The sequence below is a fragment of the Carassius carassius genome, chromosome 20 (assembly GCF_963082965.1).
Source record: "Carassius carassius chromosome 20, fCarCar2.1, whole genome shotgun sequence".
Lineage (NCBI taxonomy): Eukaryota > Metazoa > Chordata > Actinopteri > Cypriniformes > Cyprinidae > Carassius > Carassius carassius.
In genome coordinates, this window is record NC_081774.1 from 1,401,821 (window position 1) to 1,415,096 (window position 13,276).

Below are 13,276 nucleotides of genomic sequence, written 5' to 3' on the forward strand. Positions count from 1 at the left end.
TTCACTGTACATACACACCGATAAAAAGGAAAATACAGTGGCTTATCTACACTAAGGTTTCGTTTTCTCTGAAATGAAGAGTTGTATTTATGCAAAACAGGTATGTCTGGTGTGACTCACCTTTATTTCACTGCAGAATATCCACTAGGTGTCAGTCTCAAACTGAAGCCAGGACTGGAGGATGGACTCCGATATGAATCCCATCATTCAACAAACACACAAAAATTACAGTGACGCATTGTTGCCACACACATAATTTTCCCCCACTCAATTATGTTGTAATAACAAAATGTTGTCTTTTTAACAACATCTTTTCTTGGTAAAATGACATCTTTTCTCGTAAAAACTAGATGTTTTTTCATTAAAGCGACATCTTTTCTCGTAATAACAAAATGTTATATCATTAAAACTACATATTTTTCTTGTTAAAACAACATATTTTTCTCGTAATAATGACATGTCATAAAAACGTCCCAAGGTTACGAATGTACCCCTAGTTCCTTGAAGGAACGAGACGCTGTGTCGAAACGCTTTTGGGCAACGTCCCTGTCGAGACCGACTCTGAACATCGTATGCAATCAGTCCATCGGAAAGGCGTGACGTCACGGGCGGGGTGACGTAGCGACCAGGAAGCTATAAAAGCACGTGCCGTGCAGCTGGCCTCAGCTTCGAGTAGGGAAGCAAGCGCCGGCAGGGGTGCAGGGAGTATGGCTCTGCGACGCAGCGTCTCATTCCTTCAAGGAACTAGGGTTACATTCGTAACCTTGGGACGTTCCTGTTCAGGAACTCGAGCTGCGTCGAAACGCTTTTGGGGAACGATGTGCCCACGCTGCCAGACTTCCAAATCCCTGCCTAGTGTGTATCCGAAGAGCACAGCTAAGACGAGAGAACAGAAGAGCCCGGCGTGGCTCGCATGTCAAGATCGTAAAATCGGACAAATGTGGAGGGCGTGGACCACCCCGCAGCGTTGCAGATGTCCAAGAGGGACACACCTGCTGAGAAGGCCTTAGAGGCCGCCATACCCCGAGTAGAGTGAGCCTTGGCCCCCAAAGGAGGGGGAAGACCAGAGGATTCATAGGAGACGTTGATAGCCTCGACTATCCAACGACTAAGGGTCTGCTTGGTGGCAGGAGAACCCTTGCTAGAAGGACCATAGCAAACCAGCAATTGGTCGGATTTTCTCCACAGGGCAGCTCTGTGGACGTATGCGTCCAGTGCTCGCACTGGACACATACAGTTTAGCTTCTCCTGGTCTGGCTCCCGAAAGGGAGGAGGACAGAAGGCCTGCAGTACGATAGGCTGTGGTGTAACAGAGGGAACCTTCAGAACATAACCCGCTCGAGGGTATAAGAATGCTTTGGCCATACCAGGGGCAAAGTCTAAATAAGTAGGGGCCACCGAAAGGGCCTGAAGATCTCCAACTCTCTTTAGTGAGGTGATTACCAGTAACAGGGCAGTTTTAAGTGTCAGATGTCTATCTGAGATATCTTGTATTGGCTCGAATGGAGCTTTACAAAGAGCCTCTAGAACCACAACCAAATCCCAGTGGGGGAACACGGGATCGTACTGGAGGTCTCAGCCTCAGCGCACCACGGAGGAAACGTGTAACTAGGGGGTGCCTACCCACTGACTGATCATTGAAAGGGACATGGAAAGCAGCTATGGCCGCCACGTACACCTTTAAGGTGGAGTGGGATAACCCCGCAGAGAGCTTGGCTTGTAAAAACTCCAGAACTGTACCAACTGGGCAGTTTGCTGGGTCAAGCTGGCGGTCTCTGCACCATGAAGTGAAGAGTTTCCACTTCAGGGCGTACAGTTTCCTCGTAGAGGGAGCTCTGGATTGGAGTAGGGTCTCAACAACCTCGGTTGAGAGACCAGCTGCTAACAGTTGTTCCCCCTCAGGGGCCACACCCACAGCTTCCACAACTCCGGGCGAGGGTGAATTATCGTGCCCTGCGCCTGTGAGAGTAGGTCTGTCCTGATCGGTATCTCCCACGGAGAGCCGTCGAGGAGCGAGACTAGATCTGAGAACCATACTCGGCCCGGCCAGAACGGGGCTGCTAGTAGTAGACGGGCCCCATCCCGGCGTACTCTCGCCAGAACTCCCGGGAGCAGAGCAATAGGGGGAAATGCGTACAGACGAAGCCTCGGCCAGGTCTGTACCATAGCGTCCAGTCCCAGAGGAGCTGGATGAACTAGAGAGAACCAGAGGGGACATTGCGATGTCTCTTGAGTCGCAAAGAGGTCCACCTGGGCTGTGCCAAATACTCTCCATATCTGCTTCACCACCTCGGGGTGAAGCATCCATTCCCCGGGCCTCGGCCCCTGCCTCGACAGTATGTCTGCTCCCACATTCAATCTCCCAGGAATATACACTGCTCTGATCAAGAGGAGTTTGCCCTGGGACCACAGAAGGATCTGGTGTGCCAGCTTGTACAAGGGGCGTGAACGCAGACCCCCCTGGCGATTGATATAAGAGACCACTGATGTGTTGTCGGTGCGCACCAACACATGGTGACCTCTCAGGTCTGGGAGGAAATATCTCAATGCTCGATAGACTGCTAGCATCTCTAGGCAATTGATGTGCCATGTCAGATGGCGACCACTCCACAGACCGCGGGCAGGGTGGCCACTCATGACCGCACCCCAACCGGTTAGGGATGCGTCTGTCGCTAGCGTTACACGGCGACAAGGAGCTCCCAGCACCGTGCCCTGATTCAAGAACCAAGGTTTCTTCCACAAGTCTAAGGCACGAAGGCATCGCCGCATGACCTTGACAACCCGAAGTGGATTTCCCCTCGGGGAAAAGCCCTTGGACTTGAGCAACCACTGTAGGGGTCTTATGTGCAGCAGTCCAAAAGGTATCACGTTGGACGCAGCTGCCATCAGCCCTAACAATCTCTGGAATTGTTTGACAGTGAGTGACTGGCCTTCCTTGACTCTCTCGACTGATGTGAGGATCGACTCAATCCGAGCAGGAGACAAACGTGCCTGCATCGTGGTCGAATTCCACACTACGCCTAGATAGGTGGTTCTCTGAACTGGAGAAAGTACACTCTTCTTGGCGTTTAGTCTCAAACCCAGCTCCCCCATGTGTGCGAGAACGACATCTCGATGTCGAACCGCCATCTGCTCTCGATATAATTTAGAATGCGGATGCCCTGCATACGGAGGTATACCAGAGCCGCATCTACATATTTCGTGAACGTGCGGGGTGAGAGTGCGAGGCCAAAGGGAAGTACTCAATATTGGTAGGCTTTGCCCCCAAAAGTGAACCTCAGAAACTTCCTGTGCTGTGGAAGGATGGATATGGAAGTATGCGTCTTTGAGATCTATTGTGACAAACCAGTCCTCGGATCTGATTTGAGCTACAATCTGTTCGACAGTGAGCATTTTGAACTTCAGTGACATTACTGAGAGGTTAGATGACATAAGTCTAAGATCGAACGCAACTCCCCATCCTTCTTTGGAACTATGAAATACCGGCCATAAAACCCGGATTCCCTGTGTAGAGGAGGGACCACCTCGATGGCCTCCTTCCTTAAAAGGGTATTCACTTTTTGTTCCATAACCAGAGCCTGCAGGAGGCCGACTATTGTCTTTCCACTGTGCGCAGGACCCATTGAGATACATTGGCAGTAGTTTCCACGCTGCTAGCTAATGTACTAAGGGAATCAGTCTCTCGAGACTGATCTCTGGTGTAAAAGGCCCCCGAAGGGGAGGCGAATATCCCAGCTCCGCTACGCTCACGGGCGGAAATAACTGAGTAGTGCTCGCTGGAGGCTGCTGCACCCTGAAGCACCGGCAGGGTTGGCAGACCCACCTCCCGAGGGCACTGAGGTGAGACGGGCACCGTGTAATGAGGTGGACACCGCTCTACCCCAGTAGGGGCTGCCCTCTCTGGCCCAGAGCGTTGCTTCAGCCTCTGGTCCCATTTTTCCTTAAGCGGGGAACACGGGCGGCCACGCTCTGTTTGTACGCGGAGGGGGCTGCTACCGCCCAGCAGTCCCTCCAGTACATCTAACTTCATGAGTCAAATAACTGTCATTATATTCCTCAGAATTTAATGAAATCAAACAATCAGACAAGTAAATACGGTCTGGATTGTGATACAATACACATTGAAGTGATATATTGAACTTCCTGAAGTTAGACAACAGTCATTAGATTCCTCAGAATCTAATGCAATCCAAATTCCTCAGAATTTAGTGAAATCAAACAATCAGACAAGTAAACACGGTCTAGATTGTGATAAAGTACACATATAGTGATATATTGACTTTTCAGAGTCATATTCCTCTGAATTTAAAATAATCAAACAATCAGACAAGTAAACACGGTCTAGATCAGGGGTTTTCAAACTGTGGGTCGCGACCCACTCGTGGGTCACGGAATGGAACAAGGTGGGTCGCACAAAGTCACTTGGCTGCAGCTAATTTTGCGTTTCAATGACACACAGACACTAACACAGTTCAGTCTAGGGCTGCACGAATGTGACGAGTGGGGCGGGGCCTAGTGCCATGGGAACAGAGCTAGGCCGGTGGAGTGATTGGGAAATGAGCAACACTCACCGGTCTCAAGAACCACGGAGGAGATCGGAAAGATACAAAAGAGGAGCGATGACAGTGAAGGACGAGAGAGGACCAGGCCTGGGTTTTATTTTGTGTTTGTTTTTTATTTGTGCACGGCAGTCATCCGAGAGGGGCTGTCGCGCTGTTTTGTGTTTATTTGGTTATTAAAACTTTGTTTGATTGTCCGCCGGTTCCCACCTCTTTCCACGAAGGAGTCATCGAGGCGGTGGGCTGGAGTGAGTTCGCCCCCCCCCCCCCCCCGGCAACTCACTCCAGCCCACCACATCGAGCACCCTCGGCGGCAGACTCCTTCGCCCTGCTCGATGGCACTGCGGATTCACCCCAGCGGCGAAGGATCTTCGGCAGCGCGCCCCTCCTTCCTCCCTGGCTTCGGCACCAGTGTAAAACATTAAAATCTTCACAATCACAGGAAGAAGGAGGCGGGAACTGGGAACCCACTCATCACAACGATATAGCCCACCAACATTAATAATGAACTGCAATATCCTTAGTGTGATTTTCAAATTGCAATTAAGTCCGTGTGCGTTGCGTGTTTTGAAGGTCTCAGAGCAATGTCATTAAAAGGTTCAATCGGTCTTTTTTTACCTATTTCACAATTATTTTAATCTCCAAACTGTTTTAGATAGTTCTGCTTTGCTTCTTATGCTTTTCTAAAAAAGTGTTGGATTGTGCTCCGTTCTCGCCGACACACACGGAAGGATCATGAATGCAACAAAACACAGCAGCGCAGATCACACTTCACTGGAGTGAGCCTGCTTCACGTTTTTATGGACACTACATATTTTAACGCCAGTAAACAAAAATTAAAACTTGTAAATTTGTAGTGAAATTTTCAGTTGTACTCTAAAATAAAATGGTTATTTTTCTAAAATACTTAATTTCTGTCATAAAAATTTTAAGTAAGATTAGGTTTAAAGTAATTTCACTCGTTGTTTTTTTTTTTTTTTTAATATTTTGGTGGGTCGTGAAATATATTACACTTGTCTAGGTGGGTCGTGGAATGGAAAAGTTTGGGAACCACTGGTCTAGATTGTGATAAAGTACACATTGAAGTGATAGAACCAACTCCTGCTTATTAAATGGAGTTAAAATAACCAGACACGCGGTCGGGTATGGAAAAATACACATCAAACTGAAAATGATGTAATACACGCGTTGCCTCGACAGCGCGCGAATAGCTTAGTCACACAAACAATATTAATCCCCTCGGAGATTAAATAGCTGCTCATTAACGCTGCCCGTATAATGTTAGGTATAACACTGTTTGTTTTATACTGTGCTTATGCAACTTTATGTTTGTGCAACTACAAGCTCACCGATGCCCTCCGTGTCAATCTCCTCGGAGAAAGAAAGGCAGAGCGTCAAGCCCGACGCTCGGGGGGAAGAACCGAAGCTCGGGCTTCCAAACCCCGGAATCAGGCAGATCTGGTGGGTATGGTAGGAGATAAGGACGTGCCCGTCTCCATACCTTCCAGCAGATCGTTCTGCGAACCCAACGAATGCCGGCGCGGCTTCGCCTCGGCGAAAGCGGAACCGGCATCGCGAGGAACGCTTGCGAAGGCTCACTTCTCGAAGAGAGCCCTCCGGGATCGAAGCGTCCGCATTGGCATCGTTCACAATGCGGGCAGTCGGCCCCCTCGAGAGCCGACTCAGCGTGCTTCGATCCCAGGCAAGCCACGCACAAACTGTGTGTATCCCAACTCGTAATGTAGCGAGGGCAGGGAGGAACACACAATCTATAATGTGGCTTGGAATCGCCTTCAATATGTTGGTCTTTGCTTTTACTTTTGGCATATTGAGCTGTTTTAGCGCTCTTTTAATGGCTAAGGGACAGACACAATAAATAGGACCAACGGGACAGACTTTGACATGCACACACAGAGCGCTTGCTGACAGAGCGAAAGCTGAGGCCAGCTGCACGGCACGTGCTTTTATAGCTTCCTGGTCGCTACGTCACCCCGCCCGTGACGTCACGCCTTTCCGATGGACTGATTGCATACAATGTTCAGAGTCGGTCTCATCAGGGACGTTCCCCAAAAGCGTTTTGACGCAGCTCGAGTTCCTGAAAAGGAACTATGTGTTTTATAGATTATGTTATTATAGATATGGTACATTATGTGAGCAATAAGCTACTGTCCTTGCTGCTGTCGCCACAGTCTGACATAAAAAAGGATCTGCACGCTGCTGAAATTATTTAAATACACTGTTTTAAATGTATTTTAATGCAATGGTTTTAATTGTTGTGGCATGCTTATTAGGTTGAATATGTGCCTACAATATAGTGTTATCCAATAACTGCACCCATGACTCGTTTAGGCTATGATCAGATCAAAACAGTTATTTTTGAATAATTGACTCTCGGCTTAATATTTCTTTATTTGAATGACTGAAGTTTGATTTAACAACAAATCGAAATACAGACACGTCCGTGTGTGATGGCTCTTGCTGCCTTGACCCCAGCCTCACTCCATTCCTTGTGAAGTTCACTTAAATCCTTGAATCGATTTTGCTTGACAATCCTCATAAGGCTGCGGTTCTCTCGGTTGGTTGTGCATCTTTCCACTCAACTTTCTGTTAACATGCTTGGATACAGCACTCTGTGAACAGCCAGCTTCTTTGGCAATGAATGTTTGTGGCTTACCCTCCTTGTGAAGGGTGTCAATGATTGTCTTCTGGACAACTGTCAGATCAGCAGTCTTCCCCATGATTGTGTAGCCTAGTGAACCAAAGTGAGAGACCATTTTGAAGGCTCAAGAAACCTTTGCAGGTGTTTTGAGTTGATTAGCTGATTGGCAGTGTTGGGGGTAATGCATTACAAGTAACGTGAGTTACGTAATCAGATTACTTTTTTCAAGTAACTAGTAAAGTAATGCATTACTTTTTAATTTACAAGAAAATATCTGAGTTACTTTTTTGAAAAAGTAACGCCAGTTACTTTGTATTCCCATTTTTTGACTGACAAGCCTCCTGTTCCCAAATTGGGAGAAATTGGAAGTATGGAGGCGTTGTGTGCGCTGTGTGAACATGTTACTGTAGTTCTAGACTAAATGTGAATGTGCATTAATTCATCCCACTCACAAAAAAACAAAACAGATTTAGTATTCATCAAAATTAATCAAAACAGTGAAATGCAAACTCAGAATAAGACGCAAACCTGCAATAACTAAATATATTAAATAACACAAATGTATCTATTCCCATTTTATTAACAGTGTCTTTGCTGCTGACCTTTAATGATCCAGTTCAACCATACTAATAATTAAAAAATGACTTTAGATAAACTAACAATTGTGCTTCATTGTTTTTTTTTTTATTGCTGAAGAGTGTTGAACCTTCTTCTCCTGTGTTCTATTCTACAGACGTGAATTTACTTTTCCTTCAGCCTGAGGTTTATTCATTACACTTTTTGGTGTGAAAGGGCTTTTACATTTGCTATAAATAGAACTTCTTATATTAAAAACAACCAAGCCCTGCTCATATTTAAAAAGTAACGTGAAAGTAACGCAAAAGTAATGTAACGCATTACTTTCCATAAAAAGTAACTAAGTAACGTATTTAGTTACTTTTTTAGGGAGTAACGCAATATTGTAAGGCATTACTTTTAAAAGTAACTTTCCCCAACACTGCTGATTGGCATGTCAGCCAATCAGCCAATTGGAAAAAACATATATTGTAGGCACATATTCAACCTAATAAGCATGCCACAACAATTAAAACCATTGCATTAAAATACATTTAAAACAGTGTATTTAAATAATTTCAGCAGCGTGCAGATCCTTTTTTATGTCAGACTGTGGCGACAGCAGCAAGGACAGTAGCTTATTGGTCACATAATGTACCATATCTATAATAACATAATCTATAAAACACATAGTTCCTTTTCAGGAACTCGAGCTGCGTCAAAACGCTTTTGGGGAACGTCCCTGATGAGACCGACTCTGAACATCGTATGCAATCAGTCCATCAGAAAGGGGTGACGTCACGGGCGGGGTGAGGTAGCGACCAGGAAGCTATAAAAGCACGTGCCGTGCAGCTGGCCTCAGCTTTCGCTCTGTCAGCTTTCGCTCTGTACATTACTTTCACATATTCTGAGCTTTCTCATTCTCATTTGTTGAGATTGGTGGACTTTTGTTAAATGTGAGCCAAAATCATCACAATTAAAAGAACCAAAGACTTAAACCACTTCAGTCTTTGTGCACTGAATTTAATTAATACACGAGTTTCACAGTTTGAGTTGAATTACTGAAATAAAATAACTTTTCCTCCACATTCTAATTCATTGAGATACACCTGTATGACTTCACTTTATCATCTGTCATAATTCTGATTCCACTTGACGCCTGTAAGTGTTGATACTAAAATGAGACAAAACTGAGATTACCTTGCAGACATAAAGGAAAATATATTTCACTATACCGACACAAATGCATCCACATACATCATGATCAAGTGTGATGATGTACAGAAGAGAAAACAAGGAAGGGAATCTACTGATTGTTTGTGTGCACCGAATGCACTTCTATAAAGTGTACAATCCTATTGACATTTCACACATGCAATAAACACAAACACTGACCTCGTATCTTAGTGCCGGATGTGTTTGTTTTCCTGTTATGTGGCAATAACGTTTAATAAATGTTTGAATGATTGTAAAATCAGATCCTGAGGTGTTTTTGATATTGTTAATAGAGCCAAATATACTGTTAAAATATATAATGGTGTAATTAAATAATGAAATAGTGCAATCAATAAATATTTAGTGACATGATCATGAATAAACAAACTGAAATGATAAATTACACAAAATAGTACATATGCTCTGGAATGGAATAATATGTGATAATATTATATTTATTAATGATATATATTTATATTATAATATTATATTTATTAATGATAATATGTCATTAAAATATTGCAATAAATACATAAAAATACTAGGGTGTAATGATATTTTTATGTAAAATGAGAAAGAAATACACAGTATGAGATGTATATATACTGTATTTTATTTTCAAAAATTTTAATAAGTAATTTAAAGTGTTTTATTCTTGCCCATGACATTCCTTCATCACAGCCCAGACAGCTGTAATAATGTGGATGTTTCCATGCATGTCGAAAATTAAAACACAACACAGAAAGGGTTCAAATGTCTGTTTTGATTGAAGATGATACAGCTTCAGTTACAGTAAAATAAAAACAAATTCATACCAGCATACACTGTTCAACTCTGTGCATCCCAGAGACCAATAAAACAAAGTTACATAGAGCAATATAAAATGACAGGCTTTTGCCATCAGTTTAAAATAAGTTAGTATTTATTTACAAAATTTGTCTAGTGGCAAAAGCCATATCTACTTATGATGCTATTTACAGTTCTATACACACATCCTCATTCCAACTGGAGATGCTGCAGAGACAATAAGGAAAATAGATTAGAAAAACATCTTTACAATGATGAAGATCATATTTATTAAAGGATGGAAGGTCTTACCTATAGGACGTTCAGCAGTGAGTTCTGAATGTCTTCATAAACTTGGTTATAGAGCTCGTCTTTTGTTCTCATTCCATCCAGATATTCTGCAGATACGAATCGTGCATGTGAGTTACAGATCACAGAAGTCAAATAGGTGGCAAATGCCATTTTTTCGCAAGTTTGGTTGACTTACGGATATCTAGGGCACAGTTTTCCATCTCGAGCCTGTGTTTCAAGTACATGGGCCAAACGTGGCCATCGAACAGACCAGGAGGGTCAGGAACGGTGTACGTTCTCATACTGAAATAAAGGAGACAGATTTTTATTAGAAGACAGAATCTTAAAAAATCTGATCTTTAAAAACAGTTCTCACCTTCTTCTCCGTTTGCACTCTTCATATGGAATGGTGACGTAGTAGCACTTGCTGTAGACGTCAAGCAAAGACCTGGAGGCGGAAACAAGAAGAAACCATCAAGCACTCAAATCTATAAGCTGAATATAACTAGCACAACTTAAAAAGATGCCTACTTGTAGTTATAAAGAAGAAATCCCTCTATAATGAGTATGTGGATCTCGCGCTCAGGGTCTGAGCCGTCAGATACGGGTGAAACGCTCACGCCGTGGGAACGTGCAAACTTCACCGGGTTCTCCATCCATCCCTTAACCGTGTTCACCATGGCATCCATGTCCAAGGCGTTAATCACTACACAAGGAGACAAAAAAAAACAAAGCGTGTCTCATGCTTGGATAATGACAAATTTAATAATGCATTAAAGACTTTATCTCTTCTAATTGTATTTTCTTCTTTTTAGGGATGTTAATTATTAATATAATATAGGACTGTAGAGTCAAATTTACACTAACAGTCTAAAGTTTGGACACACTTTTCTTCATTACAGCTATTATAGAACATGAATGGAAATATGAGAATGATGTTCATTAGTTCTGACGCTTTTAAACACTAATGAAGGAGGAAGATGTAAAATAATGATCTTTCTTCACTATCTGCTCCAAATTCATATATACATTTCAATCCTTAAGTGTGTCCAGACTTTTGACGTGCAATGCAAGAAAAATAGTTTTGCTGGGTTTTAGGTTTATGTTACAGTAAAGCAAACATCAGAATGGTTATGGAAAGGTGGGAATACGTTACTGTTTCTCTTCCCACAGCGAAATCCATTCTTACCATCCCATTGTTTAAAGCCGTCCTCCCCGAGCTCTATTTGATCCTGGGGCTGCAATAACAGTGACCAATAAAACAAAAAGGTGTAGATCGCTCAGGCAGTGCTGGTCCCACCTGGACATGTGATGCCAAGCCCTCAGGCTATAATCATCTTCAATTTTAATCGTGTGCATGAGATTAATTTGATTGCAATGCACCAAATGCACAGTTATGCATTCTCTTTACCAGCATGTTGCCAATGGGAGTCTTGAGAGAAGAGCCTGACAGTTAGGAATGTGTGTGTGATGCACTTAAGAGGTGTTATTAAATATATCGATATGAGCTCTTGGAGAGCGACTGGTCAGATCCTCTTAAATGCCACAGAATGATAAATGCATGAGCAAGAAAATCATATAAGTGGAAATAGGAGTGCAAATGAATGCCTGCTAGACTGTACTGTATTTAAAGCACCTCGAAAGGCATTCATTTGTTGGGTGTGAGGTTGGCTGCCCAGGAGAACACCAGCATAGGGTCCAATAACCATAATATGGACAATGGATCCATAAATACAACAAATCACTAAGTCCTAAACATCTTTACCTTTGTTGTCCCTTGGAAATGCTGTGGCATTGATTCTATTTAAAGTATTCGGACACTTAAATCAAACTTAAAATGCATTAAATTAATTGCACTTGTTATCTACAATGCAATACATTCTTAAGTTTGGTCTAAATGTCCAAATCTTATGGGCCACAGTATATCATTATATAAATAGTAAAATAAGCTGACAAGTTTAAATTAAAAAAATGTGGATTCTCTCCATACCTTGAAAAAATCATCTTGATGCACAACACAACAGTTTGGTAAGTTCTTTATGAGTCTTCCCGTCAAAGTTGTCTTGCCTCCATTGGTCACACTGTAAAATACACATCACATTTATTAAACAATGATATCATACAATAGAAGTTCAATATGGCGATCTCAAAGATTACTCACCCTCCTATTCCAATAATAAGCTTCATTCTGACCCTTTTTAATATTGGTCTTCCTAGCAAAGGAATCTATTCCTTGGGTTGCCGATACAGTCGGGAATGCTTTTAGCGCCCCTCTCTCTCTCTCTCTCTCTCTCTCTCTCTCTCTCTCTCTCTCTTTCTCTCTCTCTCTCTCTCTCTCTCTCTCTCTCTCTCTCTCTCTCTCTCTCTCTTCCAGAATCTCCTTCTCTTTACTATTTCATTGATGGACTAGGCTTTCGCCTTCTTTTTATAGGCGGCTCGGCTTTGCGTCACGTAGACGTGGGTCGCTGACCAATAAGGGCTCTCTCTGGGAACCAATCAGCTTTTGAGGCGTCTTGCTCATTTGCATGTTGGCCCCGTTCCACCGCCGCAGCTGTCGCTCTGCGTCTGTCAGAGACTCGAGGCTACTGCTGCTCCGAGGGGCGTTTAAAGAGTGGAAATATACCACCAAATCAAGCCAGCTCGCACATAGTTTGTGTTTAACACACATTACCAACACTACCGAAACAAAGGACGTGATTAAATAAAGGTATAGGAATAAACACTTAATTCAAAAGACGATCCAGGTTACAGACAGCTCACAATGTAATTGTAAAGACAAATAGCATTCATACATCAAAATTCATGCATAAAATGTATATCATAGGCAATATATATGTGTATCGCTCAGGTTATACATTTAATCACACACATACACACACACTTGACATGCTAGGCTATATATATTTTTGATAACGAATATAAATATCATTGCCACTGTATTACTGTGCCAATTTACAGTAAAGGAATAACAAAATATTTAATGTTTTTATTAAAAAAAATGTGTGGTCTGAAATCAATGCAAACTTAATCATATATATATATATATATATATATATATATATATATATATATATATATATATATATATAATATTATATTGACTACTGGGTAAATATTTTGGTCAGAAATTAATGCATACTACATACATTGGTTGCAATTGATGCAACTGATCAATATATTTCATAATAAATGCTATGAATAACAGACTACA

General features: G+C 42.7%; 1 protein-coding gene across 2 annotated transcripts; it reads right to left on the reverse strand.

Annotated features, from left to right (window-relative positions):
* Positions 1-9,731: 9,731 nt before the first annotated feature.
* Positions 9,732-12,435, reverse strand: nmrk2 (nicotinamide riboside kinase 2). 2 transcript variants are annotated; one of them, XM_059501091.1, is made up of 8 exons: positions 12,227-12,435; positions 12,056-12,146; positions 11,255-11,303; positions 10,597-10,771; positions 10,442-10,513; positions 10,262-10,368; positions 10,087-10,172; positions 9,732-10,002 (listed from the first exon to the last, which is right to left on the reverse strand). In XM_059501091.1, exons 1-7 carry the CDS (start codon positions 12,250-12,252, stop codon positions 10,087-10,089), a joined length of 606 nt encoding a protein of 201 aa, XP_059357074.1. In that variant the 5' UTR covers positions 12,253-12,435; the 3' UTR covers positions 9,732-10,002. The 2 variants fall into 2 exon arrangements, with proteins under 2 accessions (XP_059357074.1, XP_059357075.1); XM_059501092.1 differs by lacking the exon at positions 11,255-11,303 and having other exon boundaries at positions 12,227-12,276.
* Between the last annotated feature and the right edge of the window lie 841 nt (positions 12,436-13,276).